The 14,325-nt window shown below is 29.3% G+C and overlaps 3 protein-coding genes across 14 annotated transcripts; 2 read left to right on the top strand and 1 right to left on the bottom strand.

Annotated features, from left to right (window-relative positions):
- Nucleotides 1-203: 203 nt before the first annotated feature.
- Nucleotides 204-4,775, top strand: Pkaap (A-kinase anchoring protein pkaap). 2 transcript variants are annotated; one of them, XM_083109582.1, is made up of 10 exons: nucleotides 204-700; nucleotides 1,156-1,939; nucleotides 2,022-2,145; nucleotides 2,220-2,356; nucleotides 2,463-2,613; nucleotides 2,739-2,853; nucleotides 3,003-3,177; nucleotides 3,266-3,339; nucleotides 3,415-3,467; nucleotides 3,572-4,775. In XM_083109582.1, exons 1-10 carry the CDS (start codon nucleotides 676-678, stop codon nucleotides 3,659-3,661), a joined length of 1,728 nt encoding a protein of 575 aa, XP_082965708.1. In that variant the 5' UTR covers nucleotides 204-675; the 3' UTR covers nucleotides 3,662-4,775. The 2 variants fall into 2 exon arrangements, with proteins under 2 accessions (XP_082965708.1, XP_082965710.1); XM_083109584.1 differs by lacking the exon at nucleotides 3,415-3,467.
- A 349-nt stretch (nucleotides 4,776-5,124) lies between these two features.
- LOC145977504 (G-protein coupled receptor 143) lies at nucleotides 5,125-10,130 on the bottom strand. Of its 11 annotated transcripts, none has more exons than XM_083109589.1 (11): nucleotides 9,583-10,122; nucleotides 9,112-9,211; nucleotides 8,682-8,961; nucleotides 7,813-8,562; nucleotides 7,354-7,688; nucleotides 7,068-7,218; nucleotides 6,580-6,685; nucleotides 6,329-6,423; nucleotides 6,085-6,263; nucleotides 5,684-6,011; nucleotides 5,125-5,604 (listed from the first exon to the last, which is right to left on the bottom strand). In XM_083109589.1, the coding sequence occupies exons 6-11, from the start codon at nucleotides 7,215-7,217 to the stop codon at nucleotides 5,362-5,364; spliced, it is 1,101 nt and encodes a 366-aa protein (XP_082965715.1). In that variant the 5' UTR covers nucleotide 7,218; nucleotides 7,354-7,688; nucleotides 7,813-8,562; nucleotides 8,682-8,961; nucleotides 9,112-9,211; nucleotides 9,583-10,122; the 3' UTR covers nucleotides 5,125-5,361. The 11 variants fall into 11 exon arrangements, with proteins under 11 accessions (XP_082965715.1, XP_082965716.1, XP_082965717.1 ...); XM_083109590.1 differs by having other exon boundaries at nucleotides 7,068-7,688; nucleotides 7,813-8,003; nucleotides 8,316-8,562; nucleotides 9,583-10,121; XM_083109591.1 differs by having other exon boundaries at nucleotides 7,068-7,688; nucleotides 7,813-7,950; nucleotides 8,316-8,562; nucleotides 9,583-10,121.
- Nucleotides 9,795-13,474, top strand: LOC145977502 (bifunctional purine biosynthesis protein ATIC). The gene is made up of 5 exons (XM_083109581.1): nucleotides 9,795-10,091; nucleotides 11,072-11,275; nucleotides 11,418-12,588; nucleotides 12,705-12,969; nucleotides 13,141-13,474. The coding sequence occupies exons 1-5, from the start codon at nucleotides 10,067-10,069 to the stop codon at nucleotides 13,258-13,260; spliced, it is 1,785 nt and encodes a 594-aa protein (XP_082965707.1). The 5' UTR covers nucleotides 9,795-10,066; the 3' UTR covers nucleotides 13,261-13,474.
- The last annotated feature ends 851 nt before the right edge of the window (nucleotides 13,475-14,325 follow it).

The raw sequence follows: 14,325 nt of genomic DNA, 5'->3' as shown, positions 1-14,325 counted from the left end.
ATGTGTCTATCTATATAATATTTATAAAATGTCATATCATGATACCTTGACAATAATACTAGCGCCATATTGTATTAACTGTCCGTATTTCGAAAGCGTATGGAAAACGCGCGCATTTAGCAATTGTGCTCGCGACGTATGCACTTTCTGCACCCTCTCGGTCCCTTAGCCTCCTCCCGTCAAAGGCATGCCTATGTTTACATTCCTTTAGGTGCAGAAGATGCGTCTATCTAGTGCGAACGTGGCTCGCCGGATCGCTCCGTAAATCTCATCGAGTATCTCTCTCGTGGCTTTTTCCGAATTTTCCGCGATGCGCTTTAGCTACTTGCACCTGCACCCGCGCGATCTGTCGTAATCGACGATGCAAATAACACAGTAATCTGTCACTTACGTTCGTAATGACGCCAACGCGAAATGTTGCGCACCGCCGCGTTCGCGCGTAACCGGGGTGTGATTCATTATCATTGTCAGCAGAGTCGACGCGAAATCCCACCTCCGTCAGCTGGATCGGGACCTGCGATCCCGATCGCGCGGCAGTTTGACATTTCGGCGAAACCGATGTGTTCCACTCATCTTCCGTAGGATACGCTCGCAGTCGCGGGCGTAGTTATTGTTTTCCTTGACCCGTACATCTCTCATCGGCGACTCTTATCATGTTACGCGCTGACACGAACGATGCTCCATTTTTTTAAGAAGATTGGTAATTACACGCGTTTGTCGCTTTACATCGAGCGAGATTACATACGCGATAAGAAAACAATTATTTTTCTAACGCTGTGTATAACCTTGTTACCTTCCTTCCACATCTGACCCTTTGACATTTACAGCACGCGACATTACATCTCTTCTTTTTCCTTTCTACTTCTCACTTTCTTTCTATTTCCATCGAAATAAAACTTGAAAAATTACTGTAATTAATCGCATTTCACAAATATCAAGTTCAAATTTTATTTACTTTTTGTTTATATATATATATATATATGTCATAATTATTGTTATTTGTATATTGAAGTCAGAAATTAATTAAATTTTGTACAAGAAAATATGTTAAATATATGTTAAATGCAAAAAATAATTATTTAAAACAATACATGTTCTTTTACATATAATTATCTCTTATCTGCTATTCTGTAAAATCTCATGCAATTCTTACAGGACAAAGGGATAAGCCGGGATTGTTAGAAACTTCACCTGCAAGATCGACGAGTTCAAGAAACTTTCCAACAGATGTATTTGACAGCAGCGCATTGTCCATTCAAACACCCTCGGGTGTATTGTGCAATCTCGAGGAAGAAGAGGAGGAAGAAATTCTCAATAATGACACTAAAGAAGCATACAGCTTCAGCTCTCGATTATCTAAAACTCTACCAGAAGTACTTATGGACAAAAGTGCCCTTGGTTATTTCATTCAATTTATGGATACTAGGAAGCATATAGCTCTTATAAAGTTCTGGCTAGAGATGGAATGCTTATGCAGTGCATCTAACATGTCTGGTGAAGATGCAGAAAAAACTAGACATTCAAATCAAAAGGATTTATTAGAAACTTTGCCTAATTCCTTAGACGATAACAAAAACTTTAGTTGTAATGTACTCTCTAATAATGTAGATACTCAAACGAGCAGCGAAATACCATTTGATGAGAATAATGATAATGTGACATCCTTATTAAATGGTATGCCAAAGACTAGTCAGACGATAAGTAAAGCACGACAATCAAATCATGATTGTGGCAGTAAGAGACATGACATGACAACAACTAGACAAGATGCTTTGAGAATTTACAAGAAATACATTCTCAAAGAAGCTCTGGGTATAAATCAAATATCTGAAGAATTAAAGTTGGAGATGGAGAAAGCTATCATACAGGAAAACAATGAGCCTATATTACAGTGCCTATCTGCTGTTCAAAGCATAGTATATGATATATTAGAGAAAGAGTAAGTGAGACATTCATTAATATATGATATAAATATATGTTATGTAAATAAATTACTTATGCTTAAACATTTTATTTTACAGATATATTAATGATTTTTTACGAAGTCAATTCTACTGTAAACATCAAATTGATGTACTCACTAGTGGCAATGTAAAATTAGCAGATATATTGTATAATGAAACAGCATTCTTTTATTTCATGGAGGTTTGCATCTTGCCATCAATTATTATTTTTATAAAAAAAATTCTCAGAAATAATTTTCATTCTTTTCATTTTAGTTTATGGAACTTGAAAATAAACGAGAATTGCTAGATTTTTGGATGTCAACTATAAGTTATAAACAGAATCTCTTGGGGAAAATAGGTGCAGCCGATCCCGAAGAAGCACAGTCCGATGCCGTTATTATTTATGAGAAGTAATTTCTAAGGCTATATATAGGAAACATATCTAAAGCTATATGTAGAAAACATTTGAAAGACAAAACAAAAGAATCTTTATGAATATTACTGTTTTTTTGGTAGATATTTTAGCTTACAAGCGACCATGCCTCTTGGATTTAGCGATAAAATTCGCTTTCATGTAGAACAAAATATTTGTCGCGAGGGCGAGGAAGGTACACAGGCCGATTGTTTCGATAAACCCAGTAAAATTGTATATAACTTTCTCAACAAGGTACACCACAAATATTTACTTATTACACAAATTTACTTATTATACATTCATACTTATATAAGCTCTTACATCAAAAGCAATCAATTGAAAAGTGATGCCACATATTGCATTACGTTTTTCTTTAGCATTATCTGCCGGCGTTCTTATCTTCACAACTGTATTATAAATACTTATCGGAGTTAATCAGCACGATTCAGAGCAGCCCATGTCCGAGTTTACATTCCAAGATAAGGAGAACAGGTTTGATATCACACACAGTTGATGGTTTCAGTAACAAAATATTATTCTTGTAAAATATTATAAAGATATCGTTTCTTTTAATAAGTAGTAACAATATTTTCATATAATATATAAAAATAATATTTAATATATTTTCAAAATATTTACAGGTTCAGATTGTAGTAGTGAAGTGAGCTCTGTATGTACTAGTATGCCAAGCACTTCTCAAATAGGAAACAATGGTAGTAGATTACCTGATAATAAAAAAAACATTAACAGTCACCTGAATATTGACACTAGGCAACTTTATGATCCAGATTCCTTATGGCGACGTAATAAATATAGGTATTTTGATATTAATACATATATTTTTATATATATAATCAATTCTAATCTATATAAATTATATAAAATAATTTAATGTACTTTTTAGTTTAAGCATAGGCTATGTTGACAACCTAGGAAGATTTATTACCGAAATAGAACCAGATTCTTATAGAAAATATGGTAAGTAATATTATATACTTAAAAGATCGAATTAACACATACATGAGATTGTAAAATCACGTACGCAAATTTCAGAATCTCGTCTAACTCGTGTTGTAAAACGATTTGTAAATATAGAACAAGATAAGGTAAATATTTTGTAATATTTGCATTGTTTAATATTAAAATAATTTGCGTGCTGAAATCAATAACACATAATTTCATGTTACATTATAATTTAATTATGTGATAGGCTAAAGAAGATTTAGCATGGAGAATTGCTGAGATGATCGTTCGTGAAATCACGTCTTTAACACTTGGAACTTCGAATCTTCCCTCTTGATGCAAATTTGACATGACGATTTTGAGGCTTAAGTTTTTTTTAAGTATAAAATATTTTGTATTCTGTATAAATCTCTTGTCTCTTTATTTTAAATATTAGCGAAATAATGCTGCAAACTTTGCGAAAGTGCCAAACAGATGATTGATATAAATAAATTCTCTAATTAATAGCTTTTTAATATAGACAACATATTTTAAAAAGAAAGTGTAGAGTATTATGTGGAGAATATGTCTTTGTTTTTTACTTTTATATTTCGAGATTTGTTATCAAATATATTTTGTATAATTAGTAAAATTCTATAATCTCACTTGAATTTATTATTAATATAAGTAACTTTATTACAAGTGAAATATATGTACATACACGCAATTTGTTATATATAGAAAAATTTAGAAAGATCTTGTAAGCAGCATAATTTCTAATATTTTTCATAACTATTAAAAATTTTCCTATTTTTTAATTTATTGTAAAATACTTAATGACAGCAGAGAACAATAATTTAACTATATATATTTATTATATATGATATATATATAATTTCTTCATCATTTCAAATTTTCTCTTCTGTCATCGATTATGATTGAAAATTTGCAAATGTTCTTGTCATTTATATTCATCAAAATAATTTTTTTGTAAAAAATTGATTTAATATTTGTTAAAATAATTTCAAGAAACATCAGAATTTCTAATTACATATCTCATGAAGTAATTTATTTTCTAATCTTTGGTTTTATTCTAAAAACTTTGTCAACTATCTTATTATTTTTAACTATTTTGAATATGTATATATGATTTGTTAATATCATTTGCTATTATTTTTGCTTCTAAGATGGTTAATGTAGAAATGAACAAATTCTTAAAATATAAGATTTGTAATTTATTTTCATTGCAAATTTATACAATGAATATATACATTTAATGTTAAAACATGATAATGATATATATGTATATACAATGATGTATGTGTGACCGCCGTTGATCGTGATATTATGATATAGAAAAAGATATATATTTTAACACAATATTTAGCATATAACATAATATTTAAGTACAAAATATTATCAATAATGAAATCTTTATATATATGTGTGTATACATATACATATACCCTGTTTTTATTTTGTTATATCATTTTATTTATATCATCACACAAATGCATATCATAAAATATTAGTGGCACTTTATTTATGAAAAATAATTGAACAGTTTTATTGTATATTGCAGATGTATCAAAAACTTAATTTATCTTTTAAAAAATCTTTGTATATTATATGAATTTTCTCTTTTCAATTCCTATATTTTCTATTTCACTATTTTAAAAAAGCGATTCTTTATAGATATAGATAATAATTAAATTACTAAATTCACAATTTCTATAATCATTACATCAAATACAATATATATTAAAAAATTATATTTTTAATATAATTTTTTATCAAAAATTTTTATAAAAAATTTCCCCATAATATTAAAAATATTTATTTTTTACTCTACAATTACTTTTATATCAAGACTTTCCGAAACATTTTATTCCACTTGTCGAAACTTCAATTTTCTGAGATTTCAAGAGTTTCGTGCACATTGAATCTGATTTTATGATATGTGAGTCTTTTAATTTGTTTATATATTAAAATTATTCTCTTTAATATAACATCATAGTATAATATTTACATTTCTAACACTAGCAATAAAAAAGACTTTCATAGAGATGAAGATCCATTTATGCTGATATGTGGTTTATTCTGCCTATATTCTTTTCTTGGATTCAATAGTGGAGATGATTCAGAAAAATGAGCACTATTATTTCTTTTATCAATTGCACTTAAATGTATATTGGTACTAGACTTGAAGTCTTGACAACATTCAAGACGCAATTTTTCTCTTCTATTCCATGATTGATAAACAATCGCATTAAAAAATGCTTGAAGAGGATTTGTCACAGCCTGTCAATTCAAAATGTCCATCACTTTTCTAAGCTTACAACACATACATATTTAAAATTTATAAGAAAATTAAACATACCATTATGTACCATAAGGTAATAATTGCCATAATTGGCAACTTAAACCATAGAGTCCACAATAATATTCCATTGATTATATTAGGTATCCAGCATACATAATAGACTAAATTGATGAGAGCAAATTTCAATCTAACTGTTTGTATTAACTTTCGCTCTCTTCCAGTCATTTGAGCCATACTATATAAAACTACTGTTTCAAGATCTCGAGTTGATGCAATATACAAAATAGGATTTGCTATCATGACTATTGCCAATAGTACATATGTAGTACAATAGTTTGGAAGAATACGCAATATGGCACTGGATAATGATGTCAAACTGTGACAACTGTAAGATAATCTTGTTATCATCACTTTAAATGTATATATAAAAATAATTGTGATACTTATAAAAGTCTGACTTTGCATCTGGAATATATAAGATGATCAGTCCAAATGAGGTGAGAATAGCTGGAAGCACCCAGGCCAAAGTATGATAATATATAGGATGTCCATTTTTATCGCCTAACAATAACTTCATGTCCACTGCGTAACATAATGTCCATATCCATGTAGCCATGTAGAAATACTGAATCCATGCCTATAAACAATTCTTTTGCAAAGTTCTGCATGCACTTCTTCCAAACATAAAAGTGTTAACGTTACCGACGACAAGGCGCAAAAAATAACATTCGACATGTCGCCCTCCATTGGCATGATAGACTTGAAATTCCTCCACAATGCTGCTCTCACAAACACACCTAATCAAGTATGAAACAATCAGAAAATATGTTTATATATTATTGTATATCACATTCACTATTCCAATCAACTAAATGCAATTGTAACTAATTTATAGAAATTCAATATAGTATACTAAGTTATTAGCATAATCAAATTGTAATAACAAACTGGACCTAAAGATGCTAAGAGATCAGCAACAGCAAGCCATACAATAATGTCTCGTCCTCTAGAGAAGGTTCTCCATCGTTGAGAAATAGTGAAATCCTCCCGAGGTAATATCTGCAAAGAATTTTTTTTTTATTTGAAAGTCTCTCCATAATTAAAAAAATATTTGCTAGAAAAGAGAGAGATATTTTTGTACTGTGTGAATTAATTTCAATTCTATAATTATCGTAAAATATAAATAATGTTTTCTCTTTTTCTACTTATGTATATTTATAAAATATGTAATATAAAATTATATTACGTATAGTTTTTATATTAACAAAAATTATTTATAATTAAAAAATTTTTTTAATTCTATATATGATAAAAAGAAAAAAGCACACTTTAAATAAATTTTTATTTTGATGAAATGAATGATAATAATACTGTAATAATATAATTAAATATTTTACAAAAAAACCGGTGAGCTTTCCCTTTAAAGTTCCTACAAATTTACCTGGTAAATCGCGCCTATCATACCCATTGTCGATGAAATCATACACACTGTATTGTACGCGTCTGTATTGAATTCTTGCATTATCGCTATAGCTTTGTCTGTTCGATTTGCATGATGACAACAAAAGGTCTGTAATGTTGGATCAGCCATTCTGCAGATAAATTATAAATAATTGAGTTCAACATAAAGTTCAACACATTTCTATCTGCCTCTGCCAAACCTGAGGTTCAAGTTCAACTATCAACTACTGTATGACAAAATCTAGTGACTTTTCAAAATCCCTTACTTGGGAATATTTGTCAACCATGAATGCGCTCAGTTATAAAAGTTTTGAATTGCTTGATCAATCAATCAGGACCTAAGATTTTTTTACTCTGATTCATCAAATATTTAAAAATTTTTTTGTATTCTGTACGTATAAAATACGTTCCAAGAATTATATATGTATATATATAAAGCAGATTATCACATATAACTTTAATACAAAATAAAAAATCTATTTTTAAACTCGTTCAAATACAAATTAGAATAAATTGTATATCAATGTATATTTGAATACAAAATTTGATATTTCCTTGGCTTTATTTTATATCAGGTCACCAGTTGAGGTGTTTCCTCAATCTAAAAATATAAATAATAGACTAATTGATGCAAAATCTTTTTTCTCTCTGTCTCAAAAACAATATTTAATTGTCAAATTGCAAACAAATATATAATAAACATTGTTTAAAAAAAATCTACTTACTATAGTATCATCTTCCTTATATACTTTTATACTCTTATTGACTTCTATAACACAAGTGTGATACATCAAGTATGATACGGAACACTCCAGCCTTATTATCCATTGAGCTAAGCACTTGGAGTTATTGGAAATTATATCCTGTTATCCAATTTAAAGGTGCATAGTTCCATTGTCAGCATCGGAAATTAAAACTCCATCCAACATTTACATTTAAACAATTAACTATTATACATTATGACTAGTTTTGGATAAACTTTGCCTCTGAACATTTTCATAATTTAATATTATCTGGTGACGTCGAAGCGAACATATATAATAATGGATGAAACGTTAAAGCTCTAACATTTTTTTTTGTGATTTATTAGAATAGCTCGGGTTTTTCCGGCGGCTAAGTCCCATAAATGTATTGTACAATTGTGATTGTCTACTAATAATTTATGGTTCAGATTAACAAATCATGCTAGCTACTGTGTTTGTATATGTCTGAGGGTGTGAACATTTACTTTCATGTGCATATTCCAAACTCTTTCAATGGAATCTCGTTCTACTGTTAGAATATCTATAGGGATACAAGACTATACTGCCGATAAATGCTCAGTATTTGATAACTTTATTATATTCCAGATCCCAACCTTTAACTTTGTGATTTTCCTCAGGAAAATAAATAAGGGTGTGAAATTCAAGACCACAAATACTGCTTATGTAACTAGTTAAAGGAACTTTCTACTTGCCACTTGCGAGATCCCATATCTATAATTTTATGTGTACATATATAGGAATCATTTGTATATATAAGATAATTTTGTTAATTTAACGTTTTGAAATGTTATTAAATAAGAATGTATAGACAAATGAAATTGGATATTTACTTTGATTAATCTATCAGCTGCATCTGTAGCAAACCACTTATTACCAGGTCTTATAGCACAACATCCTTACTCATCTTACTCATCTTAAATGACCATTAATAATTATAGAGATTCCATGATGTATATCATTTAAGCTTCACCATTGAGGATGTTTTCTTTTGTGGCATTGTTAACGTAATGTTACTCATATTATTTCCCCTACTGTAAGTACTGTAACTATTATATATATTTCCTTTAATTGTATTATAAAGAATAAATAAAGTAGCTCCAAAAGCTTCATCTAAAAATTCATAAAGTAAATATAATATAAAGATGTGAGATAAAAGAAATCATTTTTTAAATTTAAGTTCCATGTATATTATATCTAGTTAGATTAAGAAATATTTTCAATATAGAGTTAGAACACAGTATGCAACTATAAGATACTTACAAAACTGAATCTGATAATAAAATATCTTGATCTGATAGAAACATATCATGAGTTCTCCTCGAGAAATGAAACATTAATGTACAGAAACCTTTGACGCATCCTAAAATACGATTAAGAATTTTTATAATTTGTACAAATCAATATTTTATATACAGTATATAACCTCTCATGTATATATATCCTATGTAAAATAAATGTATAAAAATGCTTCTCATTTTTTTAATATTATACATTGGATAAAATTGAGTCAAAAGATTAAGGCGTATTATATATGATAGACAATTATTATTATATAGTATTATATAGCAATAATAGCAATGTTCTGAATTGGCAGTTTCCTTTTTTTTCAATGAAACAAAAAAAGAGAAACGTCTAAAATATTTATAAAGTTTGTTGTTTGTTGTTTACAAGTGGCAAGATACGGAGAGAATTTTTCAATATCTAATCAAATCTTGAAAATATGCTAATTACAATTATATTAATCTTTCTTTTCAATCGTCCCTAAAAATATTAGTTATAAATTTATTCGCCTTTTATTTTAATAAAAAAGATCGATTGTCTTTTTATATTTGTTTACAAAAATATCTTAAAGGGACGTTTGAAAAGACGCTCTTGCACTAACAATCGTGTATTATTAAATATTTGTCTGAATGAAATAAGATGACACTTGACCGGTCATTTCCTCACTATTATTGCGAGATATTTAGACGTCACACAAGACGTTATCTCTCGTGTTGACGTGGTCGTTGCTGGGGGGATCTGTTTTCACGTATTATCTTCTATTCAATATATAACATATGCTTTTTCGTGGCACATCCTCATTGCTGTTCATTGCCTTTATGAGTGAGACGTGCGTGAATTCGTAAGAGATATTTACGATCCGAGATACTTTAATTCAAAGAGACAGATTCGCGTGTAAGCTTGTCTACTTCTTTATTTTGTCCAGATATAACGTATGAAAATGTCAACAAATAAATTAGGTAAGTTTATATGTAATACAGAGCAAAGAAGATTGAGATAAGGCAGATGGATTAATCTTCGAGGGTTTTTATCTTTGGTCAAATTCTCGCTTATAATGCTCGAATAGCGTCTCAAAAATACATATCTATCTCTCTTTTCTTATCTATTATCTTCGATAAGATTTTTGTTATATTGAAAGAAAGATTTTGATCTAAATTCGCTCTTTCATTAATGTATTAAATGCAATACAATTAGAAACAATCGAAGATACCGAGAGTAAAAGTTAATATCGTTAAATAAATCGTTGTGCAAAGTCAGAAGATTTGGAGAAAAACAATATATGCTTAAAAAAATAAACCACATAAGTCACTGAGTTCGCTTGATCTACATTTTATTACTTTTTTGCTCTTGTTAATAAGATAATAATAGATTTCTGTTCAACTTTTTTATCTAGATGTAAATTATACTTTATTGCCCAGAATTATTCTCAGGTTATCCTCTGTCCAAAGAGTTACATTATTAATCACATCAGAAATCGTGCATTTTTAAATTGTGACATCTCATCACTTTTATATTCTTTATGTTTGTTTATTATCTCACTGACAGTAATTTAAATTTTATAACTTTATTTTAATTTTATAACTTGAATTTTAATAAGTGCAAAAATATATATAAAGTTCCATACATTTTGCACATATTAAATAAAACAAATATATATTTATAGTATTTTAAGAATTAAGATAAAAATAAATACATAAAAATTAATGCAGCTGAACAAACACATATATATGAATATTAAAGTAAAAATATAAATTTTTAGCTGCTTTGAGATTATATAGATTTTATGATTTTTTTTTAATTCTTAAATTTAAATTTCTTTTTTTTGCTAATATTTTTTATATATGTAAATAATTGTCTATAATTTCTAAATGTATTTCTATAATTTGTAAATGTATGGTGATAGAGAGAAATGTTTATACAAGTTTTATAAAATTTTCAGCTCTTCTGAGTGTATCTGATAAAACTGATTTGTTGCCATTGGCGAAAAAGTTGCATGAATTTGGATTAACATTAATTGCCTCTGGAGGTACAGCACAGACATTGAGAAATGCTAATCTACCTGTGCAAGATGTTTCTGAAGTTACAGGAGCACCTGAGATGCTTAATGGACGTGTGAAAACTCTTCATCCTGCTATTCATGCTGGTACAAATAAATATCTTTTATTAAAATACTATTTGATAAGATTTATCCAATAAATATATTATACAGCAAACATTTAATATATATAATTGTAATAGATATTTACAACTTTAACATTCTAATTTCTTATTTCTTACATTAATAGGTATTCTTGCTAGACTGACCAATTCCGATGCTCAAGATCTTCAAAAGCAAAATTATGATCTTATTCAAGTAGTAGTTTGCAATTTATATCCTTTTGTAAATACTATTTCGAAAACAAATGTGACAGTTGAGGATGCAATAGAGAATATTGATATAGGTGGAGTAACTTTATTACGAGCAGCTGCCAAAAATCACAACAGAGTTACAGTTATCTGTGATCCCAATGATTATGAAAAGGTCATTAAAGAGATGGATAGTGCTGTCAACAAAGACACTTCTTTACAAACCAGACAAACTTTAGCCTTGAAAGCATTCACTCATACTGCTGAATATGACAATGCTATCTCGGATTACTTCCGCAAGCAATATAGCTCCGGAATTTCACAACTCACTCTCCGTTATGGCATGAATCCGCATCAAAAACCCGCACAGATATTCACTACTTTAGAAAAATTGCCATTGACTGTAGTGAACGGTTCACCAGGTTTCATCAATCTATGCGACGCATTGAATGGTTATCAATTAGTGAAGGAATTAAAGTCCGCGCTAAACTTGCCAGCGGCGACTTCCTTCAAACATGTTAGTCCGGCTGGCGCCGCTGTTGGGGTTCCTTTAAATGATGTGCAGGCGAAATTGTGTCAAGTGGACGATCTTTACGATCAACTTACGCCTCTAGCGACTGCCTATGCTCGTGCGCGAGGTGCCGATCGCATGTCTAGTTTCGGCGACTTTATCGCATTGTCCGAACCATGCGACATTGCAACAGCGAAAATAATATCAAGAGAAGTTTCTGACGGAATTATTGCTCCAGGCTACTCAGAGGAAGCTCTTAAGATATTAAAAAAGAAAAAGAATGGTGGATATTGTATACTTCAAATTGATCCTTCTTATGTGCCATCTGCAATAGAACGCAAAACTTTATACGGTTTAGTTATGGAACAAAAACGTAATGATGCAGTTATCGACAAGTCGATATTTGATAATGTAACGACGAAATCGAAGATTCTATCAGAAGATGCTATCCGCGATTTAATCGTGGCCACTATCACTGTCAAATATACACAAAGTAACTCCGTCTGTTATGCAAAAGATGGACAAGTGATCGGCACTGGCGCAGGACAACAATCTAGGATCCATTGCACTAGGCTTGCTGGAGACAAGACTGATAATTGGTTCGTTATATGATTTCTTAATTTTATATGTATATGAAAAAATAGATAATAGATATAAGTATATTAGAATTAATTATATATGGATATATTTTTAGATATTACACTTTCTTTTACAGGTGGCTTCGCCAGCATCCAAAAGTGACAGGAATGAAATTCAAAAAGGGTGTGAAGAGAGCGGAAATCTCTAATGCTATTGACAATTATGTCAATGGATCTATAGGAAAAGATATGGATGAAGCTACATGGGCTGCCATGTACGAAGAGATACCTGAAAAATTATCGGAAAGCGATAGAATTGAATGGATTAAAAAATTAGATAATGTTGCTCTGAGCAGCGATGCTTTCTTTCCATTCAGAGACAATGTTGATAGGGCTAGACTCGTACGTATACAATATATCACTTATGTTACGCTCTGATATTTCTACAATATAATTATAAAATAGTTAAAATTGTGTGATAAATGCTTGACTGATTCTTGTTTTTCTTATGGATGTAAATTTATATTATTTATAAATTTTTTACTGATGTATCTTTTTTTTCATTCGTTACAGAGTGGTGTCAAGTATATCGCGAGTCCTGCTGGTTCTACAAATGATGCAGCAGTAATTGAAGCTTGCAACGAACATGAAATAGTATTGATTCACACTGGTTTCCGCTTGTTCCATCATTAAATTTGAGATACAAATTATTGTTACTATTTTTATATAATATTACAAAAAGAAGATTTCTTCTTATAATGTTCCAACATAAAAAAATTAATCTACAAAATATTTTTGTACCTTTTTACTTTTAGTATAAAATTTACATAACTATATTATTCATAAATGTTTATATAAACTCATCTATGTATTTATTACTATATTATTATAAAAATTTATAAAATTATCCCACATGTTTCAACATTTTATCTTTATTCCAATAAAAAGTATGTATATAATTCGAACAGAGAAAAGACAGATCTGTTATGGCCCGATTTTAAGTTAGGTGATCTCTGAAAGCGATACTCCCTCTATGAACATTAAAAACGTGGATACGAACTACAAAGCCAATCCACGAATGTTCTCAGAGGGTAACATATAATGTGCACAATTTCTGGTTTTGTTCTGTGCTATGTGCGCGAAATGCCGGTAGCACCAGTACTGTATAGCAAGACGCTTATGTATATAAATATAATAAAATATAAATAAATATTTAATTTTTATTAACTAAATATTTATATATGCCGATCGAAAAAGCGAACTAAAATGCAATTGTTCGATTAATTAACTAAATATTTATACATATATGCCGAACAAAAAAACGGAATGCAATCGATTAATTAATTAATATTTTATTCTCATAAAAATAATAACTATTTAATTTAAAATATTACATGAAATGTATACGTTGGAATTACATACATATACGTATATGTATATATATATATATATATACAGGGTGAATTTTAATGGTTGTGTCAATCTTTTTATCATGCGGAAGATTATCGACCGCAATTGTAATAAATTGATCGGTACATAGATGTCAGATAATTGGATCGGCCGTATCGAAGGCCGGGATATAATGTGTACAATTAAAGCAAGTTAAAAGCTGAAATTATGTGTGTAGTATGGATTTATTTTTATTATTAAAGCTACGTATTTATTATTATTATTATTATTATTATTATTGTTGTTGTTGTTGTTGTTGTTGTTGTTGTTGTTATTATTATTGTTATTATTATTATTATTAAAGCTACG

This window comes from Camponotus vicinus, unplaced genomic scaffold (genome assembly GCF_025532165.1).
Source record: "Camponotus vicinus isolate PSW18456_S1 unplaced genomic scaffold, iyCamVici1.0 SCAF_9, whole genome shotgun sequence".
In the NCBI taxonomy this organism is placed as follows: Eukaryota; Metazoa; Arthropoda; class Insecta; order Hymenoptera; family Formicidae; genus Camponotus; species Camponotus vicinus.
The sequence above is the reverse complement of the archived record's forward strand: the minus strand, read 5'-3'. Positions and strand labels throughout refer to the sequence as shown.